Source organism: Podarcis bocagei (assembly GCF_964188305.1).
Source record: "Podarcis bocagei genome assembly, chromosome: 7".
Classification (NCBI taxonomy): domain Eukaryota; kingdom Metazoa; phylum Chordata; class Lepidosauria; order Squamata; family Lacertidae; genus Podarcis; species Podarcis bocagei.
In genome coordinates this window covers 85,112,576-85,125,057 of record NC_138132.1, presented here as the reverse complement: position 1 = coordinate 85,125,057, position 12,482 = coordinate 85,112,576, and the positions used below count along the sequence as shown (strand labels likewise).

Genomic DNA, 12,482 nt, shown 5'->3' with positions numbered 1-12,482 from the left:
CAGTGTCCAGGCAGAACGGTGAGCAGCGGTGAGCTGAGGCAAGGACAGCCCTCCACCCCACCCTGTGCTCCCACAGCGAAGAGCGGCCCAAGACATTTTGCCGCCAGAGGCAAAGGACAAGATGTTACGGGGTGGCCAACTCCCAAGAGGCTGCGATCTACTTTCAGAACTAAAATCTGGCGTGATCTACCCCCAATTTTTAGGGGTTCAGCAGCTCAAAGTTTGGGGGGAGGGTACTTCCATTTTTGAGGGGGAAGGAAGGCAAGGGAAGTTGGGGTTAAGTCATTCACAAAAACATCGCTATGGATGAAAACAGCCACACAGAGGGAGGTCCGTCTTCCCTTCCTGAGTTCAAACAATGGAGGGTGGGACAGGAGTCCGATTTACCAACGCAGAGAAAAGGGAGCCAGAGATGACCGCGGTCTACCAAAATCAAGGGGATCTACCAGTAGATCGCAATCGACCTGTTGGACATCCCTGGGATGTTGCATTCCCCGTTCTGCACAAAATTGTGACTAAACAGGGTCCTAAATCACACCCTGAGGGCAGCAAGGGAGCTTAGGGGCTGCAGGGCAGGCCAGGTGACACACATTTTGAGTCACTTTCCGCCCCTCGGAATTTGCTGCCTCGTGTGGAAGGGCTGGTCGTGCCCAAAACAAGGATAGGGTAAAAAAAAAGGAGTGTGTGTGTAAATGCAACAGGGGCCACCCTCCTCCATATTTGCCTGGCTTGCCTCATTTAAGTACCAGCCACCCGCTCCTGTCCACTTAAAAAGAATGGGAAGCAGCCTAAATGCAACAGACAGCATTGTAAAAGAAAACAGAGGCCCAGAAAAAAAGTTAAAAACACCCAGAAGTGATTTCACATGTTTTTTCATAATTTCACGTCCTCCTAAACCTGTGGGTCACAATTTCATGTTCTAAGTGTTTTCCAGAATGTTGCTTTCTCCTGACTTGCGGGTCATGATTTTCACGTTATGTATGTCAGTGGCTAATTACCCCTAAATGGAATCTCTTATGGAGGTAAAGGAAGGCAACTTGATTCTTAAGGCCGGGATCGTCAGCTCTTGAGCATAAAATCCCTTAAAAGCGGTGGAATTGACTCTGAAAGATATGTGAGAGCAGGCTGCAAGTCTCTCAAGGCCAGGTTCTGTTCTGACGACCACAACCTATTAGTATAAAAGAAGAGACACCTTCTTCTGCACCTCAGCCTGGTTTAATCACTGTCAAGAATTATTGAAGTGTATCTCCTTATCTCTCATCTTTATCTTAACAGATAGCCAAAGTGTAGAATTTTCATCCATTCAACTGTGTGTGTGTATGCTAGGTCTTTCAAATTCGCTTACTCTTGTTCTCTGGTAGTACTCATGCCCCCACCATCAACAGAAAACACTGCTCAGCTGTGGTTATAAAAGGCAGGCCCCCTTATAAATGGAACTGCAATTCTTTAACTGCCTTGTTTTTTTTGGAGAATCTACACAACTGAAGATTCCTCCCTAATTCACATCTTTGCATGCTTACTGTTGCATAAGCCCACTGAAGTCAATGAGGCAACCTCCATAAATGTGATTAGGATCGTACTCTCAGCTACAGTCACACAGTGCTTTGTGTAAAACCAGATACCATAGTGCAGGCATGGGCAGACTCAGATTTGATTTTTTTAAAACTAGGGCTCCAAGATCGAACCAGAACCAGGTGCAAAAGTCATACAGTTAGAACAATGCAACTGAGCACATTTTGAAATAAAGAATTCGTTTTTAGTACTAGAACTGAACTGAACAGTTCACTATTAGTTTTCTTAATTTCAGAAGCCTTATTTTGGTGCAAAAATCATTGTCCCTATTATTGGAAGACAGAGACCTTGCCCATCTGCAGAACAGCCAGAGCTCTACCAGATCTCAATCTTCCTTCTGCCCATCTTTGCCATAGTGCATAGCACTCCAGTACTATTCAAAAAGAGTTGTGCAACAGAGAATGCTTAATTCACAATGCCATATAGCAGCCCTTGCCAATGTAGGGCCCTCCAGATGTTCTGCACTACAACTTCCATCAGCCCCAGCCAGCCAGAAGTTGTGTCTGCTGAAAACCTTATTTCAGCAAGCCTTTCCAGGTATAGTATAGTTGATACCAGTATTTGTTATTAAAAGTTTTATTAACCTTATTGCATTTAAGAGTTCTGGAATTAAAGTTGCAGCCTAAAACATCTGGCAGATTTCAGGCTGGTAAGGTCATGTGGCCAGCATGACTAAGCCACTTCTGGCGAACCAGAGCATCGCATGGAAACACCGTTTATCTTCCTGCCGGAGCGGTACCTATTTATCTACTTGCACTTCGATGTGCTTTCAAACTGCTAGGTTGGCAGGAGCTGGGACTGAGCAACGGGAGCTCACCCCGTCACGGGGATTCGAACCACCGACCTTCTATTGGCAAGTCCTAGGCTCTGTGGTTTAACCCACAGCGCCACCCGTGTCCCCAGTATAGTTCATATTTGTTATTAAAAGTTTTATCAACCTTATTGCATTTAAGAGTTTTGGAATTAAAGTTGCAGCCTAAAACATCTGGCAGACTTCAGGCTGGTAAAGGCTGCGGTAAAGGCAGAGCTCCTGCTACATACTATTTGATCAGTATATTCTCATCTAGGCAGTGCTTTAAAGGCACAGATGACCCCTGTAGCTTACTCTCCCTCTGGCACCTCAGTGTACTTGATTTCTTAAATTTGATCCATTCAATTCTAATACATTTATTTTGTAGTGCTTTGTATGATCGCGTTTTTCAGTTGGAAGTCTAGGACAGTAGATTGAGGAGCAGAGAATGAGGTGTGAAATGCAGAAAAGGGCAAGCGTCTTCCGCCGCTAATACTGCACGTATGTCTAAGTGCTGGATATTAGCCATATCACTCATGTACACATTTGTCTTTCGCAAATCGGGTGCAACGCTTAGCACCATTTCTTTATTGGCAAGTCAAGTGAATTTGTAAAGTGCTATCAAAAAGGGGTGATAACAGATGTGTTATCTGTTCAAATTTTCTTTAGATACCTTTTTTTAAAAAATAGTGGATATGCGCCAGGTCATGAAATCAACTCTGTACAAGTGAACAGTACCAAAGCAGGGCTCTTACATACATGTACATGTATGTACACAGGGGGTCCAACTTTTGAACAGCAAACCTTCCTTATCCCCCACATATCCCAGGTTTTCCCTGCTGCATCATCAAATTGTGTTTTCCAAACAGGCTCCAGCACTGGCAGAATTACTTGTGGTATCCTTTCAGTGCCCCAATCAAAATGTCTCACAGGAGTGTTGTATTTCCCCCCCCCCCCAATTTTTGAAGGGCAGGGAAGGCTAAATAGGCAAGCCTGTGTTATGAAGAAGGAACAACTTAGGTCCCACAGTTACGGGGTAAAGGGGAAATATGTTGGGTTTCAGGTTTGGAATACAAACTGACACAAAAATGGGGTAAAACAAAAGGCAGTCAAAAGCAGAGGTAGCTAACCTGTGGCTCTGTGGGTCAACTACAGCTCCCATTGTTGCTGGCCATGGGATGTCCTGGCTGGAGCTGATGGGAGTTGGAGTCTAACAACACCTAGAGACCACTGGTTAGCCACTCCCTGATCTGAAATACAGCCTGGGGTGGATTCAGTCAAATACATCCCCCCCCCTGCCACTGAATTTGGGCATCACCATGCCTTCAAGCCAAACTGAACTGCTTTGTTGGAAGGGACCCCTCGGCCAGAATGTCCTAGGCAAGCAAACAACAGGTTTTTCTTGTCCAATGAGCGCTGGCTGAGAAGTCCATTGCAGAACAGTTTCCCTTAAACACAGCAATGTCGATTTGCTAAGATGTCCTTGGCTGAATCCACCTCAGGGCGCTGCCCTGCTCCCCTCTCCAGAATAAAGCCGGTGAAACTGAAAAATATATATATCTCGGGAATAATAAATATTGAAACATTCTTGCCCCCCTCCCCAAGATTTAACTTAAAACTTATTTAAATAAATGAAATGCTTAAAAGAAAGTGCCAGTAGTCATGTGTTTGATAATGCCAAGCGGGTTCCGACCCCTACACTGGCATTCATGTTCGGGTTTTGACGGGGATGGTCTGCTTGCAAACCGTGGTGCTGCCATGTGCTTCGGGCAACCCAACGGAATACTCAGTTGTGGCTATGAGCAGCATGTCCAAAGTGGTCTCGGTGCATTTGGCAATGAAACGGATGAAGGGCCTGACGTCGCCTTCGTTGGCCACTTCCAAGACGTGGTAGTACTCCGCCCGCTGTTCCTTGCGGATGGTGATGGGCGGGTAGCCCGCCTGCATGAGGATGAGGTTCATCAAGAGGCGGGAAGTCCTGCCGTTGCCATCCACGAAGGGGTGGATGTAGACCAGTTTGTAATGGGCCAAGGCGGCAAATTCAACCGGGTGCAGGCTCATGGCGTCTTCAGAGTTGATCCACTGTACAAACTCAAGCACTTGCTTTTCGACGTCGCAAGGGTGCGGGGGGATGTGGTGCCCTACAAAGACCTGGGTAGTGCGAAACCTCCCAGCCTCTACTGGGTCCACATAGCCAAGCACTCTCCTGTGAATCTCCAAGATGTCCGTGAGGGTCACAGACCCAATTCTGGACACCAGCGTGGTGTTGACGTACTTCATGGCTGCATGCATGCCGATGACCTCGTTCTGCTCCACCAGACTCTTGCCGGGAACGGCGTACCGCGTCTCGATGATGTGCCGTATTTCAGAAAGCGTCAAGGTGTTCCCTTCGATGGCCACCGTGTGATAGATGTGGTGGTAGTAAGACTCTTCCATCACCCTGCGGAGAGCCGAGCTGCCTTTCGGGATGGACATGACCTTTTGGACTTTGCTGTCAATGATGCTGAAGTACCTCTGGTCAATCTCTTCAACGAGGGGCAATGTCCGGTCGCGATTGATCAGAGCCTTCTCGTTACGGGGGGAGATGGTCAGGGCTTTGGAATACAAGTAGTCAGCCTGAATTATGTCCTTCTCTTCTTCAGAGAAGAGGCCAAACTCGGTCAAGGCATCAACGTAATCAGGGTCCATCTTGAGGGCGTGCAAGAAAAGCTTGTGAGCTTTCTCCCGTTTACCTTGCCTCTTCATCTCCAGGGCCTGGTTCAGGGCTGCTCTGGCTTCTAACCTGACCTCTGAAAAAAAGCAACCAGGGTTAGCATTGCAGAAAGGTGTGCTATGGAGCAGAGGTGGGGTACCCATGGCTCTTGCAGCTGCTGTTTTCCTCCAGCTCCTATCGCTGCCAGCCAGAATGGCCAACAGTTAAGGATGATGAGAGCTGTGATAAAGGAATTCCAGCCTGCTACATTACCCTCCTGTCTACCTGGTTATTCAAAGACTCAGCTCTTTTTGTATGGAAGTATGGATGCTGGAACTGCTGTTCTTTATGTGATGTTTGACTCTTGGATTATTGCAAGAGCCTTCTTGTCTTAGCATCTGATGTACTCTTTTTCAACTCACTCCAACTTCCTTAACCTCTGTGGGGCGAAGTTGTATTTTGAAGTTGCACTATACTATTAACGCATGAGCTATTGCTTTTCAAATATCAAATGCAGGGATAGAAATATACCACAGAATATTACAAATAAACCACCTTGCTTGTGGGATTTGCACTGGCTGTCAATTTGCTTCTAGGACAAGTTCAAGGTGCTGTTTTAAGTCCCTATATAGCTCGGGACCAGGTTACTTATCCCTTACACACCCAGTAGATCACTGTGAGAGTGTTTCTTCTGCAAGTTCCTAAGAACTCAGAAGCCCACTCCACAGGACCTTTAGTGTGGTGGCCCCTGATCTGTAGAACAGCATTCCTGTTGAGATATGACAGGCACCTGCTCCAGAAAGAGTTGAAAGGCATTTTTGTCCCAGCTGGATAAAGGGGTCTTTACCATGAATGTCCATTTGTTGCCTTGAGTCTTATTTTAAATGCATTGTTTTTAAACTGTTCTTACTTATTTTATATATAAATCACCTTGAGATACAGTGGAACCTCAGTTTTCGAATGTAATCCGTTCCAGAAGACCGACTTCCGAAACGTTCAAAAACCGAAAACTCAATACGGAAGCCTCAATACAACAGGGCAACTCAAAATGGAAGCCACGCAGTACGTTCAGCTTCCGAAAATCGTTCGAAAACCGGAACAGTTACTTCCAGGTTTTCGGCGTTTGAAAGCCGAAATTCTCAACTATGGAGGCATTCAACAACTGAGGTTCCACTGTAGCAGTTTAGGAGGTGATTAATAAAATAATTGTCATAATAATAATAATAATAATAATAATAATAATAATAATAATAATTAGTAAGGTTAAAAAAAAAAGGTAAAGGACCCCTGGATGGTTAGGTCCAGTCAAAGGTGCCTATGGGGTTGTGGCGCTCATTTTGCTTTCAGGCCGAGGGAGTCAGCGTTTGTCCAGACAGCTTCCTGGGTCATGTGGCCAGCAGGACTAAACCGCTTCTGGTGCAATGGGACTCCATGACGGAAACCAGAGCGCATGGAAACACTGTTTACCTTCCCGCTGGAGTGGTGCCTATTTATCTACTTGAGCTGGTATGCTTTCGAACTGCTAGGTTGGCAGGAGCCGGGACAGACCAAAGGCAGCTCACCCTGTTGTGTGGACTTGAACTGCTATCAACACAGAGATTTATTGGAGCCTAGAAACTCCCCTTCCCCCTTCCATACCTTGGGAGGCTTTGGGCTTCAACACCAGCAGCTGCAATCCACCTGAGGTCACGCTGAGGTCCGTCGTCTGCCCTGTGTACGTGGTGATCCCTGTGTAGCCCAATCCCAGCTTGCTCTTCAGCAAAGACAAGCTCTTGTAAAAGGCATGGTACTGGTCTTCCACGGACGTCAACGGGAGCAGCAACATGAGGAGTGCAGCCAGCAGGACCACCAGCACCGCCGCCCAGCGGACACGGAGCCACAGGGACACCCATTTCAGCTCTGGCTCTGCCACTGCCACCACAGCTGCCATCGATACAAGATTCATCTGGCCTCAGGGAAGGGCAAGAGGCACATTCCTTCTCTTGCGGGCCTCACCTAGGAATGGAAATGAGTAAGTTGCCAAAGAAGCATCATGCGGGTGGCCCTCTTGCTACCCTCTTTCTCTCTGAACCAAAATACCATCCTTCAGCATGACTCTATTCACACCCCAAGATCATCTCCCAGAGACCTTTCCCTGAGTTTTCCCTCAGAAAGAGGCTCAGAGGAAATAAAAAAGGAAGAGGACCTTTTTGGTTGTGGGTCCTCACCTGTGGAACCCTCTCCAAAGTGAAGCTTGCCTGACACCAACACGGACCAGGTTAAAACATTTCTCCTCTCCCTGATATTCGACTGAATATGATCCTACTGTGTCATAGCTTCATTAGTGTTATTTTGAGCGATTGCTTGTTTTTCTCTGTTTTCTGTGGCTGTTGCCATTTGTTTTGGTTTTTAAAAAACATTTTTGTATGTTTTTAAACCTGATTGGAAGTCACTTAGATTGATTCCTTCCGACTCTACAATTCTATGATTCTACAACCTGCTAGGCAAACTACAAATTTAAAGCAATTGCCACCTGTCTTGTCCGGCCATTCGAATCCCCCTTTTCCCATTTTCTTAGGCTGTAGTGTCCAATGTTCATGGCACTTTTAGTGTAGGCCTACCCATGTACAATAATGAGGTGGTAGAATGGATTGTACCACACCTGGGGTACTGTGTCCTGTTCTGGGCGCCACAATATTGACAAGCTGGAAAATCTGCAGAGGAGGGTGACCAAGATGGTCAAGGGTCTGGAAACCAAGCCTTATGAGGAACAGTTAATAATAATAATAATAATAATAATAATAATAATAATAATAATAATAATTTATACCCTGCCCTCCCTGGCCAGAGCTGGGCTCAGGGCAGCTAACACCAGTAAAATTACAGTAAAAACATAATAGGGGGGGGGCAATTTAAAATACAGGTTAAAATGCAATTTAAAATGCAGCCTCATTTTAAAAGTAACCCATAAATCAAAACCATAAGGGGAGGGAAACATAAGGGTCAGACTGAGTCCAAACAAAGGCCAGGCGGAACAGCTCTGTCTTGCAGGCCCTGCGGAAAGATGTCAAGTCCCACAGGGCCCTAGTCTCTTGTGACAGAGCGTTCCACCAAGTCGGGGCCAGTACTGAAAAGGCCCTGGCCTAGTTGAGACCAATCTAACCACCTTGCGACCTGGGACCTCCAAAGTGTTGTCATTTGTGGACCTTAAGGTCTTCCGCGGGGCATACCAGGAGAGGCAGTCCCGTAGGTACGTGGGTCCTAGGCTGCATAGGGCTTTAAAGGTCAAAACCAGCACCTTAAACCTGACCCTGCATTCCACCGGCAGCCAGTGCAGTTGGTAAAGCACTGGATGAATGTGATCCTGCGGCCTTGGGTATGTTTAGCCTGAAGAAGATGAGACTGAGAGGACATATGATAGCCATCTTCAGGTATCTAAAGGTCTGTCACATGAAGATGGGGCAAGCTTGTTTTCTCCTGCTCTGGAGGGTAAAACCCAAAACAATGGATTCAAGTTGGACTAGATGACCCCTGGGACCCCTTCCAACTCTACAATTCTCAGTTACAAACATCTAAGAATATACAGAACTTTATGATTATAAGAACTGTTCGACAGGGAAATAGACTCCCACGAGACATGGTGGACTCTCCTTATTTGGAGATTTTTAAGCAGAGTGCGGATGGCCATCTGTTGTGGATGCTTTAGATTGAGATTCCTGCATTGCAGGGGTTTGGACTAGATCAGTGTTTCCCAACCGGTGTTCCGCGGCACACTAGTGTGCCGTGAGACATCGGCTGGTGTGCCGTGGGAGGAAGGCGGGCAAGTCGGGCGGTGAGAGGCGGTGGCGGCGGCGAGGATCCGCGTCGAGCCGGGGGCGGCTCCGCGGTGGTGGTGCCGAGCGGCGGGGCAGCGCGCGCAAAAGGGAGGATCGTGAGACAGCGGAGGAGGAGGAGGCCGGCATGTCCGGGCAGCAGCAGCAACAACAGCAGCAGCAACTCCCGCCACCGCCCCCTCCTCCGCCCGCTATCGCCGCCACCACCACAACAGCCGCCGCCGCCTCAGCTGCCCTCGCTCTGCTGCCTCCTCCCACCCCGGCAAGGGGGAGGGAAAAAACTTTCACTTTTGTGCGTCCCTCCCGGCGTGACGCTGCGCGCTGACGTCACGGGGCGGGGCTTTAATGGTGGTGTGCCGCGAGATTTTTTTCCGGCTAACAGGTGTGCCGTTGCCCAAAAACGTTTGGGAAACACTGGACTAGATGACTACGATCATCTGGCACCGAGCTCTTTAGACAGGGGAGCATTTTAAAATGAACCAACCGAAGTGGCACAGTCCAGTCTACCACTTCAGGACCTTCATACCTAAACATGCAAAACAGGTCTTCGCCTCTAGAGGCCGTCCAATGCCAGCTGTCCCTGCTTGTGACAGGTCAGCCTTAACTTGGCTTGGCGAGCAAACCCACAGAAGTTGTACAGTTTACTTGCCCACCTAAACAGCACCTGAGCCTGCTCACCTGGAAGCCATTCTGTTTCTCTGCAGGCAGGAAGTCTGAAGGCTCAGTATGCAAACCAGCCCAGTGGCAAATTTATAAAGTGTTCAGTTAAAAAAAACCAAATACCAAACACACTTATCCATCCAACCAACCGTGAACATCAAGCTAGGGCAGAGCCACCAAGAACCACCCTCGATCTCCCTACTGCTACTACTGAATCATAGGACTGTTTCTTTTTCCTTTCTCCTCCTGTGATGAGGCTGCATTTAAATATTTCAATACTTTAATGTTGTATTTTAATCTAGTTTTTAAGTTGTATTCATTCAACTTGTTTTTATTATTGCTTGTTCGCCGCCCTGAGCCCGGCCTTGGCTGGGGAGGGCGGGGTATAAATAAAAATTATTATTATTATTAGAGTTGTGAGGGATCGCAAGGGTCATCTAGTCCAACCCTCTCCAGTGCAGGAACTGCAGCTGAAGCATCCATGAGAGATGGCCTGATCTCTCCCTTCTCTTCACGTCCAATCTTCCCCTTCTCCACCAACTTCACCCACCTACTTACCCACCACTAGAGACACCCCCCCCCCAAAAAAAATATACAGTACTCTTCCCTCTTTTGACCTTCTCAACCAAGACCCAGCCTGGCACCCCCCCCAAAAAAAAATATCCCTTCTCCCAGTTCTGCTCCCTCCCTAGCTTTCCCTCCAACACGCCCCACTTTACCTTCTCCCAAACGAATGGGGGACCCCCCGACCACCAGCGAGGCCCGAGGCCCCCTCCCTCCTGCCCCTCTTCCCCTCAAACGAGACCGATTCGCCCCACACAACACTCTTCCCTTTCCTGACCCCCAAGTCTGCCCCACTTTCCCCCTCCCTCCCCGACACACAAACAGGGGCAGCCCCACTGCTCACCCCCATATTTTTTAAAATAACTATTTTAACCCCCTTCCCCAAATCCCCTTCCCACATTTCGACCCCTTCCCCCTAAAACCCCAAATACTCTTCCCCCCAAAAGCCCCCCTCTCCCCCAAAGGCCCCCCCCCGCCTCCTACCTCCCTCCTGTCGCCCCTGGCGCATCGCTTCCTCTCCCTCCAATCCAACCTCCAGTTCCTCTACTTCGTCTCCGCCCATTGGAAGGCCAGGCCGTCCCTTAGCCTCCTCCCTCCTCTCTTATTGGCCCCTGCGCACGCCCCTCTCCCTCTGTCCCGCCTCCGCGGACAAGGCCTTCAGCGGACAAGGTCTTCCATTGGCTATCCCGCCCCGCCAATCTGTTTGTAAGTCCCCGCCAACCTTCCCTCCGCTGGAGAGGGCGGGCAAGGAGGTATGAGAAGCTCCGTGTTCGTGGACGGCTGCGATTGGTCCAAGTCTCCGTCCGTCCAGAAAGCCGGGTTTGGCCAATGGAGAGGTTTCGAGGGCGGGGACAAGAAGCGCCCGGGGAAGATGGCGGCCTGGTTGCCTGGGCAACGGGCGTGAGGCGTACGCGAGTGCGACGTCAGGCCCGGGCCGGTTAAAGGATCTCCCGTATGGAGAAGCAGACGGCAGCAAAAGCCTTTAATTTTTGTCCGATCGATTTTAGTGGTGCCCTTTTCAAATACGGAAGCATTTTATATCTATAAAAAATATTCTGTAGTACTTAAGGAGTTGAAGTTACGTGTTCTGAAGCTACACACATTCGCTCCCCCCCCCTTTTTAATGTTTTTTATTGTTAACAAAAAGTGCAAACATGGCAAAAAGAAAGGCAACCCAGGGGTGGGTGGGAAATAACCATAAAGCGTTACAGCCTGGAAAGACACGTGCAAAGTTGCAGCACAGTTCCAAAAGAATAATAATATATTAACTCATACAAAATCCAATTTACAATTTTATTTTTTAAAAACACACAATATTTTTCGCTTGCGAATTTCGTCCTTATTAAGAATAAATATAGTCTTAAATGAGCCAGGGACTTACAGCGCAGAATGGCCACGTGCCTCAATATTTGTTTGAGAAATAAATCCACAAAGAATCATATGACTGTACAGTTGGTGGGGACCCCCTGCTATGCAGGAATCTCAGCTAAAGCATCCATGACAGATTATTATTTTTTAATGGAATGCTTTTTATTGTTAGCAGGCAGTAGACCAGGAAATGCTATACGTAATAAAATCCTTGTTTTAATTTTAAACCCTTTAAATTAAACACAAGGCTCCAAGCAGATTTAAAAAAAAAATTCTAGAGGGGTAGGTGGGGCAGATGGGACTTGCTCACCTGAGAAGGTAGCCCGTTTAGGAGAAGGTAAACTCCTAAAGCACTGCTGTCTTGCAGGATATATTTAGGAGAAGAAAAAGCTAAGGCGTAAACTACAGAGCCTACAGAGCCTAGGGCTTGCTGATCAGAAGGTCGGCGGTTCGAATCCCTGCGACAGGGTGAGCGCCCATTGCTCAGTCCCTGCTCCCGCCAACCTAGCAGTTCGAAAGCCGGGGGCCGGGCGCACCGGGCGCAACATCTGGGGGGGGCGCTCGCACTCGCAGCTCTCTGCCCCTACCTGGCTCACTCACTCTCACTGCAGTGCTGGCTGTGCGAATCCGATCCGAGCCGCCGGGTCGCCGTCCACTGTGGAGGGGGTGGGTGCCAGGCGTGCGGTGCGGAGAGAGAGCGAGGGACCACCTGGGGGAGGGACAGTGCAGTGGCCGCCCAGCGCAGCGCTGAGCGCAGGAGAGAACCACACCAGCCCAGCCCAGGCAGCAGCAAGAAGAAGCTGGCAGCGGCGGCAGGTTAGGGGTTAGGGGGCACAAATTACTTGCCTTGCCCCGGGTTAGGGGGCGCAAATTACTTGCCTTGCCCCGGGTGCTGACAACCCACACTACGCCACTGGTGGCAGAACATCTGCCTTGAATGCAGAAGGTCCCACTTTCAATCTCCAGTAGCATCTCTTGGTAGGACTGGGAGAGACTCTCTTTCTGAAATCACAGAGAGCTGCTG

At 48.6% G+C, this 12,482-nt stretch overlaps 1 protein-coding gene across 3 annotated transcripts; it reads right to left on the bottom strand.

Moving 5' to 3' along the window:
• Positions 1 to 2,907: 2,907 nt before the first annotated feature.
• On the bottom strand, positions 2,908 to 10,675 carry FICD (FIC domain protein adenylyltransferase). Of its 3 annotated transcripts, none has more exons than XM_081202475.1 (3): positions 10,574 to 10,675; positions 6,693 to 7,049; positions 2,908 to 5,151 (listed from the first exon to the last, which is right to left on the bottom strand). In XM_081202475.1, the coding sequence occupies exons 2-3, from the start codon at positions 6,997 to 6,999 to the stop codon at positions 4,070 to 4,072; spliced, it is 1,389 nt and encodes a 462-aa protein (XP_081058601.1). In that variant the 5' UTR covers positions 7,000 to 7,049; positions 10,574 to 10,675; the 3' UTR covers positions 2,908 to 4,069. The 3 variants fall into 3 exon arrangements, with proteins under 3 accessions (XP_081058601.1, XP_081058603.1, XP_081058602.1); XM_081202477.1 differs by lacking the exon at positions 10,574 to 10,675 and adding an exon at positions 10,246 to 10,295; XM_081202476.1 differs by lacking the exon at positions 10,574 to 10,675 and adding an exon at positions 7,262 to 7,832.
• Positions 10,676 to 12,482: the final 1,807 nt, after the last annotated feature.

Coding starts and splice junctions, on each gene's coding strand:
- FICD (XM_081202475.1), bottom strand. CDS start 6,999: ATGAATCTTGTATCGATGGCAGCTGTGGTGGCAGTGGCAGAGCCAGAG. Junction 5,152..6,692: donor GAAGCCCAAAGCCTCCCAAG/GTATGGAAGGGG, acceptor GCTTTTTTTCAG/AGGTCAGGTTAGAAGCCAGA.